This window comes from Cinclus cinclus, chromosome 1, assembly GCF_963662255.1.
Source record: "Cinclus cinclus chromosome 1, bCinCin1.1, whole genome shotgun sequence".
NCBI classification, from domain to species: Eukaryota; Metazoa; Chordata; class Aves; order Passeriformes; family Cinclidae; genus Cinclus; species Cinclus cinclus.
In genome coordinates, this window is record NC_085046.1 from 33,522,920 (window position 1) to 33,544,336 (window position 21,417).

Genomic DNA, 21,417 nt, shown 5'->3' on the forward strand with positions numbered 1-21,417 from the left:
TCATCAGATATATTTGCCACTCCTCAATTCAATACTGCTTACCCCTCAACCTCCCCCCCACCTCCCCCCAAAAAAATCATAATGCTCAAACTTCTGTTTAGTTGCTTGTAAAAGTGGGGCTTAATTGTAGTTGTGAACAGTGTATCTTGACAATTAATGACTAAAACCAGTCCTCATTATATTTTATTGTACTTAAAACAATGTTTGTTAGGTTGGAATTTGGCCAGTAGGGGTTCTTCATAAAGTCTGGCTGATGTGTTTCTCTTGATCTAACAGTACATCAGCTTGTTATTTCCAGGGCATTGAGCTTTGTTTAAAAATGAGTAGATGAAGTAGTGCTTTAATCTTCCAAATCTAGAGCAGAAAGACAACTTGTACCTTATTATCTACACAAACACTCCTAAGTCATGCTGTAGTTAGGTATGTTGGTCAGTCTGTCTTGGCCTTGTTTTACACTTTGATTCATATCACTGCCACGGTTGTTAATAAGCTGAGCTTTATCATACTTTGATATCAGAAAAAGGTGGCATATTATCTCAGTATGTATGATCTACTTTAGTGTTACTTACTAATTTTTTTTCAAGAAAATGGTTATGTTGAAAAAAAAAAAAACATTGTCAGGCTTATTTCAGATAGCCTGACTTTATGGCTCTTTTGCTGTGGTGGAGATGGCATTCAGCTGTCCACTGCCTTAGAAGAGTATGGACATTACTGTAATTACATCATGAATACAATACTTAAAGTGGTTTTCCATCTTGTATTTGTCAGCTTTCTGATAAAGGAATCAGTTTTGGATATTGTCATCATCTTCTGTCTCAGCTTTCATAAATCCCACAATGGCTGCATGAACTTTCTTGAGATATGTGAGACCTTCTGTATGTTCTAGCTAGGAAAATCTCATGTAGTAACCAGCTCTGAATCACAATTTTGTTTTGTTTTGTTTTGTTTCTCCTTTTGCCTGATGTTGTCTTTGCTATGGCTTGCTACTGTGGTGTAACTGTCTGGAAAAATGCAAGCTCTTCTTTCTAAGTAAAAAGCAAGTAAAAAGAGGAATAAAAATTGTTTTCTCAGCTAGACAGTCAGTGATTTGTTTGCCTAAAGGAAATAGGCAAAGGATAGGAAATTATGTGTTTATCGTGTACTCTGAAGTCTTTAGTAGGCTCTGAGTAACTGAATGCTTGTGCCCAAACAAACTTCTTGTTGACCCCTTACTGATATATGAATTGTGCATAGCAATATTCAATATATATTTATTTATGTATACTTGAAATGGGCTCGTTATACATTTTAAGGAAGAGAAGAAATCTAATGGCCATGTTTTGGCATTAATTCAAATAGCATGTTTTACTTCTGAAGAATCACATTCTTAAATGGCATCTATTTGCAATCTTTTTAAAAGGATAATATTCAAACATCAGAGGCTTTCAAAAGGGAAAATAATGATTTGAAGAAGAAGCATGATGAGGTTGCTTCAAAAGTTCTTCAGCTTGAAGAAGATATCATGACAGTTACTCAGAAAGCCATTGCAAAAGAAACGGAGTTAGACAGGTACTTAGTCTTTTGTTGCTTACCTTCCTTATTTTACTTTTTTTCTCCAAAGGTGTTTTTTAAGACTAACAATTTTTATTATATGCATGGAATTTCTGTTTTAATAGTTCTGTACCATTAATCTTTCAATGTTTTAGTCTGAAGGACAAACTGAAGAAAGTGATGCTTGAGAAGGAGCAACTTGAATGTGTGTTAAAGACAGAAAAGGATGAAAAAGAACTTTATAAGGTAACTTTATTACTTGTACCTGTATACACTGGAATGAAGTGGTTTGAAATAAAGGTAATAATGTTTTATGGAGAAGTCTAATAAATTGAATTTGTTAAGGAAAAAAAGAAATGGGTAGCTCCTGTGAACATATCTTTAAGATAGTTATAGATGTTCTCATATAAAAATGAATGAAGAAAACAGCATCTGAATTCAACCATGGTATAAAAAGGTCTCTAAGAAGGAGAATGAATCACCATTTTTTTAAAGCTCAGACATAGTAACAAAAAATAATAGATTCTAGCAAGAAAATTCTTTAGTTATACAGTGCATCACCCAGTAACTGTTCATTTTTAACACACTTTTTCATAGCTAAAATACTTCTTAGTCATTTAAATTATCCCTCCAGACTTTGTTTTCTAAGTCCCTCTTCTTGAGCCTTGTGTATAATGCTGAGAAGCTTTAGTAGGTTCTCTATTGCATTGGTTTTTACTAGCGTGGCTGATTTCTTTTGCTGGTATTGAGAGACAGCTATATATAGAATAAAATACACTGTCACCCTTCCTCCTCCCAAAGCAGAAAAAACTGCATATGCTAAAATAATGAATTCCTTAGGTTGTGGGAAACAGATCAAGTGTATTTAAAATATTATTTCTGTTCCTAGATTATAAAATCTCAAAGCATCCTTTACAAGCATGGAATTCCTTTGTAAATAACACATATTCTGGTCAGGAGCCATTTTGCATTATTGTAGGCAGAGTTGTCAAAAGTAGTTTGCTGTCATTGAAATTGAATATTCCTGATGTAGACTGTTTGCTTAGATGAATTACTGGGAAGTTACTACTGGAAGTTTAATTTCTCTTTAGTTTTTTTCAAGTCATTCCTCTTTTGCTTGTCCTTAGTTGACCAGCATTTGTGAAGAGAGGAGTGAGTCCTGAATAACTTAATTTGATGTGGAGAGAAATTAGGGCTTTAACTTCTTGCTGTGGAGTGGAGCTGTTGTTAGGTGACCATACTGAAAGAATTCCAGCCAGAAAGTTTGAGTTGGAGGACATTGATAATATCAAATGTTTAATTTTTCTCTTTACTGGTTCTAATCTGCCTCAAGTTAGAGTAAATTAGAATTTAGTGAGCACATAAATAGGTGAACAGTAGCTGTCCTAACGTGGAAGAAGTTTGACGTGTTTTAGCATCATTGCAGATACACTTGAAGAATACAGAAATAGAAAACACCAAACTAGTAAAAGAAATCCAGACGTTTAAGAATTTGGATGCAAACAAAGAAAGCATGATATCGTATTATAAAGAGGAGGTTGGCAGATTACAGCTATTAATAGCTGAAAAAGAAAATATGAAGAAAGCTTTTTTGCACTCCTCATCAAACAAGGTAAGCAGTACTAAATGTAATTGGCCTGATATGAATAAACATCTAATGTTGTATGTGCTTTACAAGAGAAAGGAAGAAGTTGAAGAACTCACCAGGGTATAGGCTAAGAGGCATGAGGATTATGATGTTCTCTGTAGATGCAGAAAATGGTGAAAAGACTGAAATCTGTTCTAGTTTTGCACCTTTTGAGCTTGTTGAGGTCTCACATGATGAACTGAGATTAACTATGTGTGAAAAGGTAATTTTTGAGTTCAGTAAAAGTGGTGTGCTCCAGCGTTGCTTTTAGCTTCATGAAAAAGGAAGGGAGGTTGAGGAAGAAGTTTGTAATGTAGCTGTGTTGAGACTGTAGAGGGTGATGGAGAAGAAAAGAGCATATGTGGAATAATTGCTGAAGGACTTGTTAGATGAATGTACTGTCAGGCTGCAGTGCTGACTGAGAAGTCTGCAGTGACAGTAGGGTTTCAAAGGAAGAGGTGCCTTACTATGCCCTGTGGCAGCACTGTGGTTAGCAAGCAGTGTGGTGTAACAGGAAAGTGAAATTGCTGAAGAACTCATATTTATGCTGCCCATGGTCCATGTGGGGTTGCTTCAGGCTTAGTTCTAGTTAGGTGCTATAGATTGCCTGTATTGGGTTTGTGTAGGTTTTGGTAGTGGAGTGGCTTCTGTGAGAAGCTGCCAGAAGCTTCCCCTGAGAGCCAATACCAGCCAATGCCAGTGGGCTCCAAGATGGATCCACCACTGTCCAAGGCTGAGCCTGTGGGTGACGATGGTAGAGCCTCTGGGATAGCAGATTTAAGAAGGGTATGGGAGAGAGAGAAACTGTGTCAGAGGAATTGCAGCTGAAGAGAAGAGAAAGAACTCTGCAAACATCAGGGTCAGTGAAGGAGGGAAAAAGGTTCCAGGTACTGGAGCAAGGATTCCTGTGCAACCCATGGTGAAGACTCCTGTGCTGCACAGGGATTCCTGTGCAGCCATGCCTTCTGCGCCCTGTGGAGGACCCCGTGCTGGAGAAGATGGATATGCTTGAAGGAAGCTGTCACTCCGTGGGAAGCCTGCACTGAAGCAGGTTTGCTGGCAGGACCTGTAACCTCACAGGGGTCCTGTGCTGGGGCTGTTTGTTCCTGAAGGACTGCATCCCCATGGATGGGATTCTGCACTGGAACAGTTGATGGAGAACTGCAGCCTGTGGGAAAGATGTGTGTTGGAGAAGTTTGTAGAGGAGTGTCTCCCATGGGAGGGACCCCACACTGGAGCGGAGGAAGAGAGTGAGGAGCTCTCCTCCTGAAGAGGAAGGAGCAGCAAAGACAACCTGTGATGAACTGACTGCAGCCTCCATTCCCTATCCTGGCTATGCTGCTGGAGGAGAGCAGATAGAGAATTTGGGAGTGAAGTTGAGTCTGAAAAGAGGGGTTGGGATCTGGATGTGTGAAGATTTGGTTTTATTACTCACTGTCCTATTCTTTTTAAAGAATAAATCTAATAAATTAGATTAATTTTCCCCCCAAGCTGAGTCTGTTTCTGCACATGACAATAATTGCTAAGTGATCTCTCCCTGTCCTCATCACAACCCACAAGCCTTTTGTTATATTCTTCCCTTTGTCCAGCTGAGGGGGGGAATGGTGGAGTGGCTCTGGTGGGCACCTGGCATCCAGCCAGGGTAAACCCACAACAGAATAACCATTAGGTGTTCTTGCCTGATGTACATCATCCTATTCCATTTCATCCAAAAGGAATGCAGTTTCTGTGCCCTGAGATTGTCCTGTGATCCGCAGTGTGATAGGCAATAATGAAATTGACTGGGAGTTTTGCTTCACAAATTTTCTCTTGATCCACATTAGAGAGTTTAGACATAGCCTTTGAGGCCAGCATGGAAAAGTCAGATTATACAGGCATTTTTTTTTTGTGTATCTTGCCAATCTTCTCACAGAAAAGCAACTTGGATCTCAAAAGACTAGAAGTTGTTTTATAGTAAGATGAGTTATGAATATAATATTTAAGTGGAAAAGTAGTGCTGTTGAGAAGGGACATAGAGCTTAAAAAGGGCATACTGTCTTGCTTTAAGTTACATTTTATTTTAGTCTCTTTTCTGCTGTTTTGTTTCCAAATGTGTTAAATTTTGAAGGGAGGGGATATGTGTCAGTACTGAAGCAACCAAATGTTTATGTCATTTATTCATCTGAAAGTGCTTTTGATGTTTCTGGTGGGATCATTAATAGTTTTATCTCATCCTGTGAAACTGCAGATATTTGCTGAAATATGTTACCAATGTATCATATGCTGTAAAAATAGCTAGGAGACAGGACTTCAGGGCATTTGCTTACCTGTCCATCTTCATAAATGGTTACAAAAAGTTTTAGTATTCCTCTGGACTTAAGTGATATTAGAAAAATTAACAAATTTAACTAGAGGTTAACTAGAGGTAGCTGAATTTATGTCTGGACTCAAGAAAAAGAGATGTTTATGCCATCAGGGAGCCCAGAGGTGGTGACTACTTTATATAGTAGCTTCTTCTATTAAAAAAAAAAAAAGATAAAAATTATTGTTTGTAATCCTGGCCTTCTCTGAGGAGTGAGAGGCTGGTAGTTCAGCTTGGTCAGTTGGCTCTTGGGTTGCCCTGTGTGGGCTTAGTGCTACATGCTGCAGCTTGCTCTTCATTACTATTTGTTCTCTCTTCCCTGTGGAAAGCTTGTTGTGCAAGATCTTGAGAAATAGAGCTGTGAGAAAAACATCCCAAAGCTGCTTTACAGTGTTTTACATTAACCAATTGTAGGCACTGTAAAACCTCTTGCGCTCTGTTGTTACCTTCAGTATGTTTCTGTGGGATGAACTTTGCTTTTGATGCTGGAGTCCTGCAGTGATAAGAACAGAGATGTGGATGACAGACTTTCTTCGGTCATACCTTTAAAACTGAAGCTGAAATTCCAACAAAAATCCAGAATTGAAACTTGTGTTTCGTAGTGAAATAAATTTGTGCATCACTGCTGGCAAAGAAGACGAGTGGGGAAAATAATACTTGTATACTGACTTGTTGATTTAGTAGTTTTGCTAAAGCCAGGAAAAACCTGTTTTTTCTTTCAGATGTTTCTAATCCCTATACCAATCTTTATTTAAGCTTTGAATTAAAAAATGATGAATTCTCTCCCATCTGTTCTCTTTCCTAGGATGAGGCAAGTATTTTGAAAGAGCAGCTTCGCAAAGCTGAAGATCAGATTCAGGCTAGCAAACAAGAAGCTGTTCTAATGTCAAAAGAGCTCAGTGATGCAGTAAATGTGCGGGATAAGACAATGGCAGATCTTCACAGTGCACGTCTGGAAAATGAAAAATTCAGAAAGCAGCTTGCTGAAGCTTTAGCTGAACTCAAAAAAATCACAGCTTTGAAAAATGAACAGGTAAATTGTCAGTATTTAGTACTGAAGTTTATCTATATTTATAAATGCTTTACTGAAGATGGGGAATAAAATATGTGTCTGGATGATTAGTGCAAATAATTACCAAATTCTCTTTCAGCATTCAATATACTACCTCAAATCAAGTGCATGTTAGCTGATTTGGAAGTTTGGTCAGAAAGGAAGTTTCTGCTATTACTCACATCTACTTCTACATTATTTTCACAGAATAATGCAGTATTTATCTATCTTATTTCCTTATATTTATATGAATCCTCTCCCTGTCTTGATTCTGTTAAGTGAGCCACAGTAGCATTAAAAATCCATTCAAATAAGGAAATGTATTGGTAGAAACTTGGGTTGTTTTATAATGTTCTTTTCTCATTGATAGATTCTCTCTGAATTCTTATGAGTCCTTCCAATATTTGTGATCAAAGTTAATTTGCTTTAAGTACTTATGAGCATAAAAATATTAATGTAATGGAAACTGTCTTGACCTTAGTCTTGAATAAAAATACAGCGAGCTAATACGCTTCAACATTTTTATTAAAGTGAGCTTTATCAAGGGCCTTCAATGACTGCAACTGTATTGCATTTATTTGCTACTAGGATTACTGCAATGGTGTAACTGTTCGAAGAAAATATATTGAGCTGAACACAATTAAAATAGTACTGTAATATTACAATACTCAAAAGAAATGCCAAGGAATTACATGGGGTTTTTTCTTAAGAGTTTTAGTTGTATACAATGTGTTTTGAAATGTATCATGAAGGAAATAGCAAGTCATCTGAATGCCTGAAATTACCAGAAAGTATCTGAGTGAGGCCTGTGTCTAGTTGCTGGATGTTGTTGGTATAGCTTGTGTATCAGTGTTATGGGTCAATGGAACCACTCCCAGGTGGAGTGGAAATCTAGTGAGTGTGAGGGAATAGTTGTGGACTGTGCACTTTTGCTCTGTGGCTATACTAGTCTGTAGGACCAGCCCCTGCAAGGTGTTCAGACTTTTCCTATACATTCAGACTTTAGATACGCATTAATGAACCCATAAAATAAGAATCTCCTTTACCTGCCTCTGGTATTATACCAGTGCCTGTTTATGTCCCTCAGTGTGTCCTGCTTGGAATGAAGTTCAGCACGTATTCTGCCTCTCTCTCTGCTCTACTGCTTGTGCTATTCCTTTCTTTCCCACAAAGAAATAGGAGCTTCAGTACTTAGATGGAACATTATGCTTTTTTAATTAAAAAAATACATTTTGGGAAATAGTGGTATTTGAACAAAAGGGAGAACAGTTTCTGTTTTTTTTTTTACTTTAAGGAAGCTTCAAACGCAGTGGAGCAGGAATTGCGCAGAGAAGTTGAAGATCTGAAGCTTCGTCTACAAATGGCTGCTGACCATTACAAGGAAAAATTCAAAGAATGTCAAAAACTTCAAAAACAAGTAAACAAGTTTACAGAACAGGCAGTAAGTAGAATGGGATAAATTGCACTTGGTTTTTTTTTTTTTGGTAACTTTTAAACAGCAATTTAATTTCCTTCTGTGAAAACGAATGCTTTAAGGAAGGATTAAAATGTCTGGTAAGCAATGACTCTCTACCATTTTCTTTCACAAGCCTATTTGTGAAATTACTTCTGTGATTCTTTTTAGGTAGTTGTCCAAACCACGCACAGAATTCATAGTAGCTGGTGTAGAAGCCTTGTAGAGTTTGGATGAACCTATAAGCTTTACATTGCTCAGTGAAGAATTTTGAAACTGAAGCTGGGAAAATCCGTAATTACTGCCTCTATCCAGTACCACCACAAAAAATCCCGACAGAAAAACCCAAGCCCAGAAGTGGGGGAAATAGAGAATTTGAAGTAGGATTTAAAAGCCAAGTGGGGAAGAATTCTCCACAGTACAGTATGGAGTTGTATTCCATATGTATTTTGTAATCTTGTCACTCTTCCAAGATCTGTTTCATAAATAAATGAATCTTTTCAGTGATGATACAGGTCTTAGGCCATCTAGTAACTGAACCTGTCAGCCAATTTCAAACAGATTTGAGAGAATTGTGTAAAAATTAGAGTTGGAGGGGAGGTCAAACAGGGAAAAGGCCTGTGCACAATGGCAAGATATGCAAATATGAATTCTTAAGAAAACCAGACTTAATTTCTCTTAGCTTTTTTATGCAATGTTCTGTGGATATCTTCTCATCCAGAAGGTCAATGGTGAATGAGGTCTCATATCAGAACACCTATGGCTTTTACTTAAAAATCTTCCTTATCCTTGGCAGTGTTGTGCATCTTAGAGCAAACACCAGATTTCTTTGCTTTCTCTCTGAAGTCCAGCAGACATTCCTAATGCAGACTATTTTTCTAATGGAGTATTAAAGTTAATGAATTTAAGTGTAACTGATTCTCTAGAAAATGAGATTTTTCTAATAATTTGCTTAGAAATTACTCTTTCTAGGGAAAAAGACAGTCATCAAAATGATAAAAATCATAGTCTGAAGCAAGTTCAGTCTTAGTAGAACCAATTTTTTTGTATATATGTTATTGCCTACTGTTTTAATAAGCTGTTCTGTCTAATTTTGGAACAAATGTTATATTTTGTGAGATACATTGCTGTGTGCTTTCATTTAATCAAGTACCAAACCAAAATTTCTTTTCACAAAGAAAACTGCAGGGCATCAACAGAAACTGAAAGATGCATCTAACATTGAGACAGTTACTGCCGTCCTTACAGACAAAAAGTTGTCTGCATCTCCAGGTATCAACAGCTTAAATTTTGTCTGTCTTTATAAGTCTAAAAATGTTGTCTATGTGAAGTAGTCACTAGTGGTATTTGTGGTATAAAGTAGGTGGACTTGTTCTGTTTAATCAAAGCATTAATTTGAGCTGTGAAGAATGAGCCAAATATTTTGTCTCTTACTAAATGGTAATAGCATTCAAAGTAAGTTCACGTATCAGATTAGTTGCTGTTTATTAATGTCAGAACTGAAATCTTGAATTTCTGCTTCAGGTTGACAGAGGTGGTTTTGATTTTGCCAAGCTAAGAAACAGTTTATTAGGAAAAAATCTGAATCAAATTTTCAGTTTGAGTATAATAGCACAGTAATTTTGCAGTCATGTTGTTATGACTATCTACTATAACATTCTACTGTAAAATCAATCTGCTGGAAGTTCTGATTATGTGATGGCAAGGTCAAGTCTATTGACTATTTTAATTAATCATAGGAGTAGTGGTTTATCAGAAAATGTTTATTCTGAACTATTAAGTGATTGCAAAAATAATATTCTAAAACTTCAATATGTAATAAGTTAAAACTTAGGGAGAAATCCTTCACAATGAGGCTGGTGAGGCATTAGAACAGGCTTCCCAAAAGAGTTATGAATGCCCCATCCTCTGGGGTGTTTAGGGCCAAGTTGGATGGGGTTCTGAGCAGCCTGGTGTAGTGGAAGGTGTCCCCATCCATAGCAGGGGGATTGGAGCTAGAGGATCTTTAAGGTCCCTTCCAGCCCACACCATTCTGTGATTTTATCATTCAGTTAAAATTTATAAATGCCAAAAAATGCTGATTAACTTTTTCTGCATTATTTTATAACTGACAGATTCTTGCTGATGTGATCTGTAAAGACCAAAGGTTGTAATTTTACAGACCAAAGGTCTGTAATTTCCTGTCTAAAATAAACTCAAGCGTTTCCTAAAACATACAGTCCCAGCAAGCTCAGTGATAGTGTGTGGTGAAGTAGTTTGCTGAGGTATTCCATGTTTTTATGTAAGAATAGAGTGTTTAGAACGATAGCATACATATTCTGGTGTTCACTTTGTTTTCTTTCTTGGGGGAGTACTACATATGTGTGTTGTTATGTTGGTCTTCTCTCAGTGTGAGAGAACTGAACACAGACCTGCCAGTACAGTTGCTGATCGTACATAACACATAATGCTGATTGTTTCTGGTTTGGATAACATGAAACACTTTGTTTTTGATGCACTCTTAAATCTGGGCTGTTATCACTCTTATACAAACTTTGTGGAACAAAAAAAATCAATGTTCTCGGTTTTTTTTCTTCAATGTTCACAGTTAGCCCCATTTCATCTGACATAGTTTCGGAATCCGTGGTAAAGGAGCAAGTGCGTGAAATGAATAAAGAAATTTCTGAGAAAACAGAGAAGTATAAGAAATGCAAGCAAATGTTGGCAGTAAGTAAACAGCTGCTTCAGAAAGCTGAACAAAAAGTAGCTGTAGGTGATTAGCCTTAAAATTACAAGGCCTACCCAGCAGAGCTGCCTTCCTTGATTGTATAATACACCGTGATTACAGTGTTAAGAAATCTTAACATAAGGAAGCACATTCTTGTTCAGTCAACTCTTGACTATGTATGGTTTTAGAGTGTCCAGACAAGGAAAACCAAGAGAACAATGTCTACGAACAAATGTCCACATTCTTAAGGTTTTAAATACTTTCTGTTCTTACATTAAGTGCAATTGCTTTTATAAATCAAATACAGCAGGTTGCTGTAAGCCAGCTGATGTTTGGAACAACTGTGGCAGTGTTGATCTGATATACTGTACAAAGCAAAGTAACTTTTCCCTATCTGCCTGTCCTGGCTTTTACAGTGTTTTCGCACCTGGGTAGGTGCTGCCAACAACCTTGGGCTCAGTCATACATAAAGGCATTTATTTGGTTTACTTGACCAAATTTGGCACTTGATTTTCATTTAATCAGATTGGATGTGTGTATGATGATGGAGTATTGCATCAGTGAAAAGTTGAGAACAGTTTAAGAAATTCTTTCTGTGTGTTGTCTTGTCTGTCTTCATTTTTATTTATTTTATTTATCACAGTGATATTATTCTATTTTAGTAAGTTTTCCAGGATGTAATAACTGTTCTGTAATTCTGCTCATGACCCTGTCCATGGAGGGCCTGTATTGGCTTCTGCTGGCTATTTATTCCATAGTGATTTTTGAAGAAAGCTTTGCCTTTGACCTTCTGGACGAAAGATACTTAGATTGTAATAGTCATTTGGGAAAGGTTTGGTATTGAAGTGAGGTACTTGAAGGAATAATCATGGTTAGTAGTATTAGGGTACAAAGAAACTTGAAACTTGAACTGTGAAACTTAAAGAGGAATATCAGCTGTTGAAAACTCAAGGAAAGGAATGCTTATTGAACATCATTTATGCAATGTGCTGTGGTCCTGACCATTTCAGAGTCTGGAGTCAGGCTTGTAGAAGCCATTTGTAAATGGTCTCGTTTTAAAAGTATGAAGTTAACACAGTGAAATTTTTGGAGGTGGGAGGGAAAAATCTCTTAAGACTGTAAATATTTCATGTCATGGTATAAACTATTTTAGGATGAGAAGATGAAATGCAGTGTTTATGCTGATGAATTAGCTAAACTGGAGCTGAAGTGGAAAGAACAAGTGAAAATCAACGAGGGTATAAAATTGCAGCTGGCAGCAATGGAGGATCAGTATAAAGTAAGTTACGGGTTTTGTTTATGACAGTGGATGGTTGCCTCTTCTTAACATGGCTGCGTATTTCTGATAGTTCAAGTAATGAAGAGCTTTAATAAGGAAAGCACACTAAATACATTTTTGCTGTAAGTACAAATTCTGCTCTTGAAGAAACAATACAGTCTTGTAACGCTCCTTTTAAAGTAAGAGTGGTCTGCTAAGATCTGCTGCCAGCTGGCCATCAGTCTTTAAATACTGTGAGTTTAGAACAAACCCCTAAATGATGTAGTCTTGTACTATGGGAAAAAAAGGGCCAGGTATTTCCAATTTCCTGCTGCTTACTCTAATACTAACAAGAAGATTGATTAGTGTGTTTGTCTAAAGTCTTCATATTCTGTATTGGATTACTAGTGTAGTAATGTCTAATGCATTTTGTCTGAAGTCAGTAGAGAAAGAGGAGTGATCCATTGTTTTTAAAATCATGCAAGAATTTAATTTGGAAAACCTCAGCTATAGTCTTGGTAGAGTGATGTAACACATTTACCAGAAAGTCTGGCATAATGGGCAGCTTTAGCTTACAAGGGGCCTTAATCTTTGAGGTTATGTGATAGTAATGCTTATGCCAAATTAGCTTTTTAGGTCAACAGGGATGAGATAAGAACAACAGATGTTCATGGGACCATCTTTTCTGCTGGTTCTCAGTAATGCTGTTGACCATGTTGCCTGTTTTTGCCCATTGTGTTGAAAAATGATTAAACTGAGTTGTGACTGTATTGGTTCTACTAGGAGCCCATTATTATTAGTAATTACAGCATTTTTTCCTTATAAAATGCCAAATTACTCTGCAGTTTATTTCAGTACTCCATAGGCCATCTTTCTTTTACACTTTCCAAAGCTCTAATTTCAGTTTCATTACTCTTTCCAGCTTATTTTACTAATTAGCAGTGATCAGTTGCCATGCATAATTTAATGTGAAGTAAGTTTAACTTCTCAACAGCAGGTGTAATAAATAATTGGTTCTCCGATTGAAGGCATTTTGACTGCAATTAAAAAATTGCTGTAATTCAGGAGGGTGCAGGTGGTAGATAAAAAGTGTGCTTTTCTTCCCAGTCAGGAGATTTTGCTCCATTGACCTAAACTAGGAGAAGGAATTTCATAATTGAAAAAAAAATGATAAACAGTTATGCTAAGCATTGAGCTTAGATATTAGAAACACAGGGGAAGAGGCAGTCTATGATGGAACCAGAATACAAATAAAATAGTCCTTTGTAGTGAGAGATTATGTAATCATTTTTGAAGCCAGGAAGAATTGTGTAATGTGTTGCACCTCCTCCCAGACCATCCAATAGAGACAAAAGGTAGATACGTTCATGAAACAAATCTAGTGTCTTTGAGGCAGGAGTAGCTTTTGGATCTCTCCAGTTCTGTGGTGAGATATATGAAATGCCAAGAGATTTCTTCAGAAATAACGAGATGAGGTTTGCAAACCTTCAGCTGTTTCTGGGCAGTGGTGCCCCTCCTGCCATTGGTAGTAGCACTGATACTACTTGTTTCTAACAGAATTTTGTCATTCCACAGCTCTTCAGTGAAAACTGGCAAGAAAAGGCTGCTAATGAACTGCTGTTATCCAGTAGATAAAACTTTGTGAGAATTGTTGGGTTGGATTTATAGTAACACTATGTGTTGCATGTAACTCTAGTAGACAAAACTGTTTTCATCTGAAAGATTAGCTTGGTCAGGGAACTTTGTCTTCGTGATTTAACATGTGGGGAAATAGTTTCCATTCACTAATACAAGAATCTTAATCTTCTTTTCATATAGATTCAGCTGGCAGAAAAAGAGAGACGAATAAAGGAACTGGCATCACAGCTGGAACTCTTTACCAGTGAGAAGGTATTGTCACACATTCTGAAATATTAATGCTAATGAAGAAGTACCTCTGAGGTATTATATGGCAATTAATCAAAGGCAGATTTTGCTGAAAAGTAAAATAATAATATGTCTTTATTGCATTCAGATAGTATTACATGGTATTGTGCAAATTGGGATTTTTCTTTGAAACTTTATTTGATTACTTTAAAATTCTAGTATGAAGAGATACTTAGTAAAAACAGGCATTTTAATTCTGATAAACTGAAACAAAACTAAACTCTCAGATTAGGCTAGTTTTTTTTTTTATTATTCTAGATTGTCAAGTAGTAGATATTTATCGTTTTAAACCAAGGATATAATTTTGAATAGATCTCTCGTATTTTTTCTAGTTCAAAAGCAATCAAAACAAAGTTTGAGTTTTGGTGAGGCTAGTTTTGGTGGAGGAAGTAATTTTCAACACACCACAGGATAACAACAACTGTAACACTACTACTACTATTATTATTATTATTATTATTATTATTAATATTATTAACAACACCAATAATGTTGTATTAAGCTTATAAAAGCTTGGAACATTGCTTATCAAATTTATAAATATTTACAGTACAAAGAAGAATCAAAGTGCCTTGCTAGACTCGACTCATGATTTAAAAGGTTAAGCATGGAGTAGTAGTAAATAGCATTTAAATTTATACTCATTATCAGTGTTTGTTTATAAATGTCACCAAGCATAGCTTTCTGAAAAATGTTCGTTTGCTGTCTCTTCAGATCTATAAATTACTTTGTTTCCATTTTATTTACATACTTAGATAGCCTTTGAATTTTTTTTAAAAATCAGTCTCTACCCTAGCTATCCAACTTCTGGCTAAAGATTTTTTTCACCACCTTTTTACAGTCATGTTGATCTACATTCTGTTTTAATTATATGCAATGCTAAAATTAAAGTACTGACGCTACTGCATCTCATTTTAAACTGCTGCTATATTGTAGAAGAAATTGGTTTTAAAAAGGAAAATCTTGATTTCATTGCTGATTAATTGTTCCTGCTTTGTATTGAGTAAAGATGAGTTACTTAGATTTTACACCCTCACTAAAACATGCAATCCTAGCTATTTAATCTTACCTGTTTTAATCATGTTCCTTTTAGTTTCTAAATCTAAATTAACACTGGCATAGCTTTTAATTGTATCTAGAGGAGGGATGCCATCTATTATGAGAGGTCTTTTTGCATTTGAGTAATGTTTTGTATTCAGAATAATTATTGGTACTTTTTTTTTGCATTTCTTTGTTCAAGAGGTTGATCTGAAGTTCACCTGTCTGCAACAAAAACATTTTAAGTCATTCCTTTTATAAAAAGACTTTTGATTCTTATGGAGTTGTACGTGGTAATTGAAGCTTCAGTTTTAAGTTTCAATTAGAAGTCTTTTGGGGAAAAGATACACTTTAGTCTTGGGGGGTTTTATTAGCATCACATCAGCGAGTATTAAACATGACCCCACAGAACCCAGAAGAAAACACTGATCAGAAGGAACATTAAGGGAGACATGATTTCCAGTAACAGTCCCTATTTTTAAATTATTGTTTACATATTTGTATCTCAGAATTTTTTGAGTGGTCCTGAATTTAAATGGCATATTCCTTTTGATATTCATGGCATATTGCTCTCTATCCCTTAACACACTTTGTTGAATGGAAGGATGAGAAAGAATTTTATTTGGATAAATTACAGCTGATGTATTGACCACACTGAAGTCACTTCAATTAGTGTCTTTTAAGATCTATACTGGCTTAGAGTTTTAATTGTTTCTAAGTTAGAAAACTCCTTTATAGTTTGTAATTACTATCACATGTATGGTTTATATGCAGGAATCTAGAATTTTAAGTATATTAATTTTTTGAAGAGTTCTGTTCGAGCATTTTTGAAAGAATGATCTAATAAAAATCTTGCTGTTAAATATCAGAAGGGATCCAGTGCAATGTACTTAATAGTCCACTAAATGTCTGCCACTCATGAATTCATGTGGAATTATGTCAAGTATGTACAGAGATATGCTCCACATACTAAAATGCTACATGTTTGAATGGTATGGCATGATATGAAATAAAGCATTGTTTTCTTTTTATTTGTAACTTCTCTCACTCTACATTATCTTTAGTTGTTATTGTTAATCTACCCATTTTTACTGATTTAGCTAATTTTTCTTCATTGCAAAAAGGAAGCAGACACTTTAAAATCATGACAGTTCTGTTTATGTAATTAGAACTGACAACAAACCAAGAAAAAAAAAATCTCTTTAAAATATCTTGTTTATATTTTCTTTTCTTCATTGACTGTTTTTGGTATTATATACTTGGCATAAAACCAAAATTAAAAGACAGTAGGAAGGTTAGCAGATTTTTTCTTTTAAAAACATATTTCATAAACATTTCAAATTTTGCTAGGACTCCATAGGTTAATTGCATTTTCTACTTTGCATTATTTAGGAGCTTGGCAGGACACTGGGAGATCAGGCTGGAAGGATGATGGAAGGACAGATTTCACAGCAGACATTACATTTTCGCAACCCATATTCAGAGGAAAATGGACCAGTTCCTGCAGTGCCAAGTAGACTACCAGTATTGCAATATGGAAACCCTTATGCAATTCAGGAGAGAAGAGGTAAATAAATTTCACACCCCCCAGTATAATTTCACCCTCACTGTTTCAAAAGCAATGCCTCATTTAATGCAGGTTAAGTACCAGCAGTCTTCAGGCTGGTTTACAGAGTCTTTTATGACTGATGAACATCAGTAAAGGTCCTTTATTTTATGATGGGAGTCAGTAAGGTAAACGAAGTTTTAAAAACCTTTGGAAGAAGCTGATTCTCTCCTATTGTTTTATATTATCTAAACCAAAAATATGTTTAATTACGGATTTTTAAAGGTAAGGTAGCATGTCTGTAATCACAAAATACAGTCTACTGAACAAAGATGTCCTAATTAATTTTTCTTCAGATGGAGCAGATGGTGCTTTTAATCCTGATGAGATCCAAAGACCACCTGTTAGAAGTTCCTTTTGGGAGCTGGATGATGTAGTGTGTAGCCAGCCTTCACGCAATCTGAGTCGCCCTGATGGTTTAGAAGATCCTGAGGATAGTAATGCAAGTTACCTTTTTGATTATTTATTTTCCTTGATACATTTACTGATGAGTTACCAAGAATTTCACATAGGTTTTCCATATCTGATAAGCCAAATTTATTGTTACGTAAATTTGGTTTTTCTTTTTGCCGAAAAATATTTTTGTTTGCTGTAAAGGGGAAAGTTCTTTTGTTTGATAGTATTGATATAATACTGTATATTGATAATAGACTTGTTACCCTGGTCTCTTGAATTACTGACAGCTTGTTTTGGTATTTGTCCTAATGGATGGTAGCTTTATTAATCTTTTTAATTACTAAAGTAAAAAAAGTCAAAATAATCTCAGCTCTTGATTTTTCTCTCATGTGTGTCAGAATGAGAGCTCAAAATACAGCCACATCTCACCCATTTTATACTAGGAATATAGGAACTAAAGTGGAACAAAACAAATAAAAATGTAAAGGATTCAGATACCAGTGTTTTCAGTTAAATGCTGACTGTAAATTGGTATCCTACTAGATACATTATTCTAATCTGTTAATCCTTTGCAGTGTATTCTGCAAATCTCCATTTATTAATTTCCATTTTGAATGCTTTTTGCCTAGTGGACATGTGTTTGAAAGAGCTTAATTAACTGTTGCCTAAAGCTGATTAAACTGAGAGAGATAATTTGCACTGATTTTTTTTTTTTTTTAAGACTTTGTGTGTTTCAGGTTCCTGGTTATCTTTTCTTTTTAGCACAGTTAACTTGCACATTCTGGTATGAAAAATTGGCTTCTATAGTAAATTGGACTGTATGTCTTCATTTGAACAGGAACAGACCTATTACTCTTTCTTATTCCAAGTACTCTTGCACCTTCAAAAATATTAAACAAGAAATACCTTTCTGCAAAGTATTGTGCTCTTTGCAAGTACAGTGGTATCATGACCTGTTTCTCATTTAGTCTAGTTTGCCACATTTAATTGCTATTAACCTTTGCAGAAACTGATCAGTGTTCAGACAGGCATGATTTTAGCCCTGGTGCTCAGCACCTATAATGGAGAAAAATGTATTTCTCCCTCCTGCCTTTTGCTCCCAATGTCCATTACTGTGAATAATTAGAGAACCTGTCAGAGCTTTTGCGGCTTGTTCAAGATCTCGAATGTGAGCTTAGTGCTGTCCCCACCTTTACTTCACATTTTGCATATTTAATTTGATCATTCTTGACGTAGCTATTACATCTGACAAGCTCTTCTCTTCTTTAGTCATCTGCTGCAGTTTAATTAGCAGGGTGTTCTCTCTCATCTATGTGCTTTGCCCTCTTGCAAACCCAAGAGAAACAGTGCTAAAGTCTTGTGCTCGTTTGCAGACACAGCTTGGATTTTTGTAATGAGATGGAATATAACAGGCTTAAATAAAGTTCAGCTTGAGAAAAGGTGCCTTTGAATCAAATAACTTGTATCTTTATTTTTTATTTGCAACTGAAAATCAGTTGCTTGTTCCTCACCCAAATAGGCGGTATGTATAGTGTAGGAATTTATATGGAAATGAGAAGCTGCTGGAATCTTTCTAGGAAGATTTAGTAATAAGCCAAAGATAAAGCAGTTCTGAGGCAGGATGTAAATAAATAACCAGGAAAAACTTCTACACATGTGGGTGATTCATCATAAAGAGGAGTCTGTCGTTTGTGCAGAAAAAACAGCAAATATAAAATGATAAATATGAGGAGATTACCATTGCTTGGACTATTTTTTAAAATAAGATCTTTAAGATGTAGATCTCGGCATTTTTTCAACCAGCAGAATGTAGAGCCTTTTGCTGGAGGAGCATTCCCTCCTCCTCCAGAAGAAAAGGACTGGTAGGCTTGCTGCTTTGTTTCAAATACTACCATTGCATGGGCTTCTGCTGTCCTGTCCACATTCCTATTACTGCAAATTATATTAGTTTAAGAAAGTAAGGGTGTTGTAGTCACTTCCACCTCTTCATGGCTAAAAAATGTGTTATCTTAGATAAAGTAGACATGTTCATCATCAAAGGCGAACCACTGCCAAAACAGCCATGAAGAGGTGAAAATGACTACAACACCCTTACTTTCTTAAAATAATATAATACAAGATAATCAATTTCCTCAGGATTTTTGTGCTGCTATGTTCAAATTTGGTTTCTCCCAAAACTTGGTTACTTAGAAATGGGCACTTCCATGTCTCTGGCTGTCATAAAAACCCTTCAGTTTTGTATGACTGGGAAGATTTTCAGGGATTCTTGTAGCTTTGACTTTTGGAACTGATAGGCCAATTAAACTGTTATTTTTGAGAGGGATAAACTGGTCTGTGTTAATAGTGCCAGCTGAGCGTATGTACAGTGGTGATTTTGTGTGGAGTGGTTGACTTGCCACAAGTTCCTGCTGTCATCTACTCAACACTAACTTTCCATTTGCTCATGATCCTGTAATTGACCAAAATGGAATTGTTGGGAGCAAAGAATTCCTAGCAGTAAGGAAGAGATCCATAAACAAAACTGATTTATACTTATGTTATACTAAAGTATGAGTTTTAGAAATGTAGTCCTGATTACAGTTGGCAGCAAGCCCAGAATAACTATCCTGAGACTATTGAACAATGTTTTAGTCATGGTAAATTTGTGGGGAATGGAGAATGTAACTCTTGGCAACTAACCACCAGGTAACTCCAAAATGACCTTTCTCCTAGCAAAAACCACCATAGTGCATTATGAGCCTGATCTGACCCTGGCAGCCAATTACTATCTTTTGCATAGGGAGGACATGAAAGGAGCAGTTGGTATCCAGGTGTCTCTTGGGAGAGCAGACTGCTTGCAGGGAGGTTGAGAGGCCTAGAGGAGTGAGTTTGATTTCACTCCTACAGCAGAGCTAAATCACAGGAATGAAATGTATGTGCCCTTCTTCCCAGTGTGCCTGCACTGCATGTGAGCTCTGTGTCCGTTCGTGTGTTGTTTAAGGCCTAGAATGGGCATTGGTTCCTTACTTCTGCACGTCAAAATGATCTGTAACACTTGGGGATGGGGTTTTGTGCTGTGTTACACAGCTTTCTAGTTTCTGTTTGACAATCCTGGAACTGCTTACAGTTGTAATTATGAAAGCAGTACTTGAGACAGAATTAGTTGGTTTCGGTAAAACGAGTTGCACTTCTGACAGTTTTGTGTCTGGCTTTCCCTTCTTCCCTGGGTGGCAAATCCCCCTTTTTTACCATGCTTTAGTGAGTAATACTGTATTTATCTTTATGATTTACTTAATTTGTGGAACTCACTGTGGCAGTTTTTTAAGGAGCCAGAGGTACAGTCCAGTGGTAATAGTTAAGTCATCATGTTAAAGACATCCTTTATCATTCATTCAACTAATTGTTCAGACTTCTGAGTTCAGGGGACCTGGAACTTGTTCTGCTGCAGGACCACCATGCCAGCCTGTGGTTCCGTGGTGTCAGTCTTTTTTTTCTAAGGATGTGAGCCCGTGTACTCACTGTGTTACATCAGTGCAGGGCACTATAGAGCTCTTGGACTGAGAATGTGCAGCCATGTCCATGTCCCTGGTCATCAGTCTGGGCTGCAAGAAAGGTGGCTTTGTAGCTACATAAAGGGCAGATTAAACTGTTTCTTTCTCAAAATATGCAGTGTGGGCTTTCATCAAAACAACTTGGATGACTCGGCCTCTTGGTATCAAAGTAAGCTGATGTCTTTGCTTAACATGCAGCATAGGCAAGAGCCACCGAGGCACCGAGGCCTGGTGTCCCAGCACTTGTTGTCATACTCTGTAAAGCAGCTTCAAAAACCACCTCATTTTGTGTTTTGAGCTGTCAGGGATGGTTCTTTTTGCCGGGGGAGAGTGATAGATATTCAAATGCCAGGTTGAAAAGCATGTGTAACCTTGTTTATAAGAGTAAAGAATGGATTGCAGGATGATACTGGGCACTAAGTGGCTGTGAACCAAGATGAGAATCGTTTGAACTGTGATCTGTCTTACCTCCATAAAGTGCTATGTTTTGCATGGAACACTTAGGAGTTTTGTCCATGAGAAATGACAGAAGTAGGCAGCTGTTGGACTCCAACACAATGGCACCTTCTCTGTTTTCCAGAGGTTCTGAGTTACCCCAGGGTACTGCGTGAGAATTTTTAGTTCCTGGTGACTGTATAGTGTTTACTGTAACTTGTAATTAGAATAGCTGGGAAGTCCTTTCAGACCGAGATAAAGTTCTCATGATTCCTCTTTGACCATGCTGTGGTTACACAGTAATCTCTGTAACATCTCAGTGAGGTCAGCTCAACAGAGATATTTGCATTCTTCTTGTGTGGGTTAGGCATCCCAAAAGGTTAAGAACTGATCCCTGTGACTTGGCCAAGAGCAAAAGTACACTGAAGAGACAGGCGTTCCATATCGTAATAGGGTAATATCAGTACATACTTAGTCTTGACATTCTTGTTCAGAGCCTGGGTCAGAAGCTGCTGTAAG

The 21,417-nt window shown here is 36.6% G+C and overlaps 1 protein-coding gene across 5 annotated transcripts in view; it reads left to right on the top strand.

Moving 5' to 3' along the window:
* TAX1BP1 (Tax1 binding protein 1) overlaps positions 1–21,417 on the top strand; it is a 54,554-nt gene that overhangs the window by 30,047 nt on the left and 3,090 nt on the right. For 3 of the 5 annotated variants that reach the window (XM_062508499.1, XM_062508502.1, XM_062508504.1), the window contains 11 exons: positions 1,400–1,548; positions 1,686–1,776; positions 2,957–3,142; positions 6,304–6,531; positions 7,844–7,990; positions 9,181–9,274; positions 10,590–10,708; positions 11,863–11,988; positions 13,786–13,857; positions 16,324–16,498; positions 16,834–16,979. In XM_062508499.1, coding sequence (XP_062364483.1) covers positions 1,400–1,548; positions 1,686–1,776; positions 2,957–3,142; positions 6,304–6,531; positions 7,844–7,990; positions 9,181–9,274; positions 10,590–10,708; positions 11,863–11,988; positions 13,786–13,857; positions 16,324–16,498; positions 16,834–16,979 — 1,533 coding nt within the window. The remainder of the gene's footprint in view (positions 1–1,399; positions 1,549–1,685; positions 1,777–2,956; positions 3,143–6,303; positions 6,532–7,843; positions 7,991–9,180; positions 9,275–10,589; positions 10,709–11,862; positions 11,989–13,785; positions 13,858–16,323; positions 16,499–16,833; positions 16,980–21,417) is intronic. The other 2 variants (XM_062508513.1, XM_062508522.1) reach the window with 2 other exon arrangements.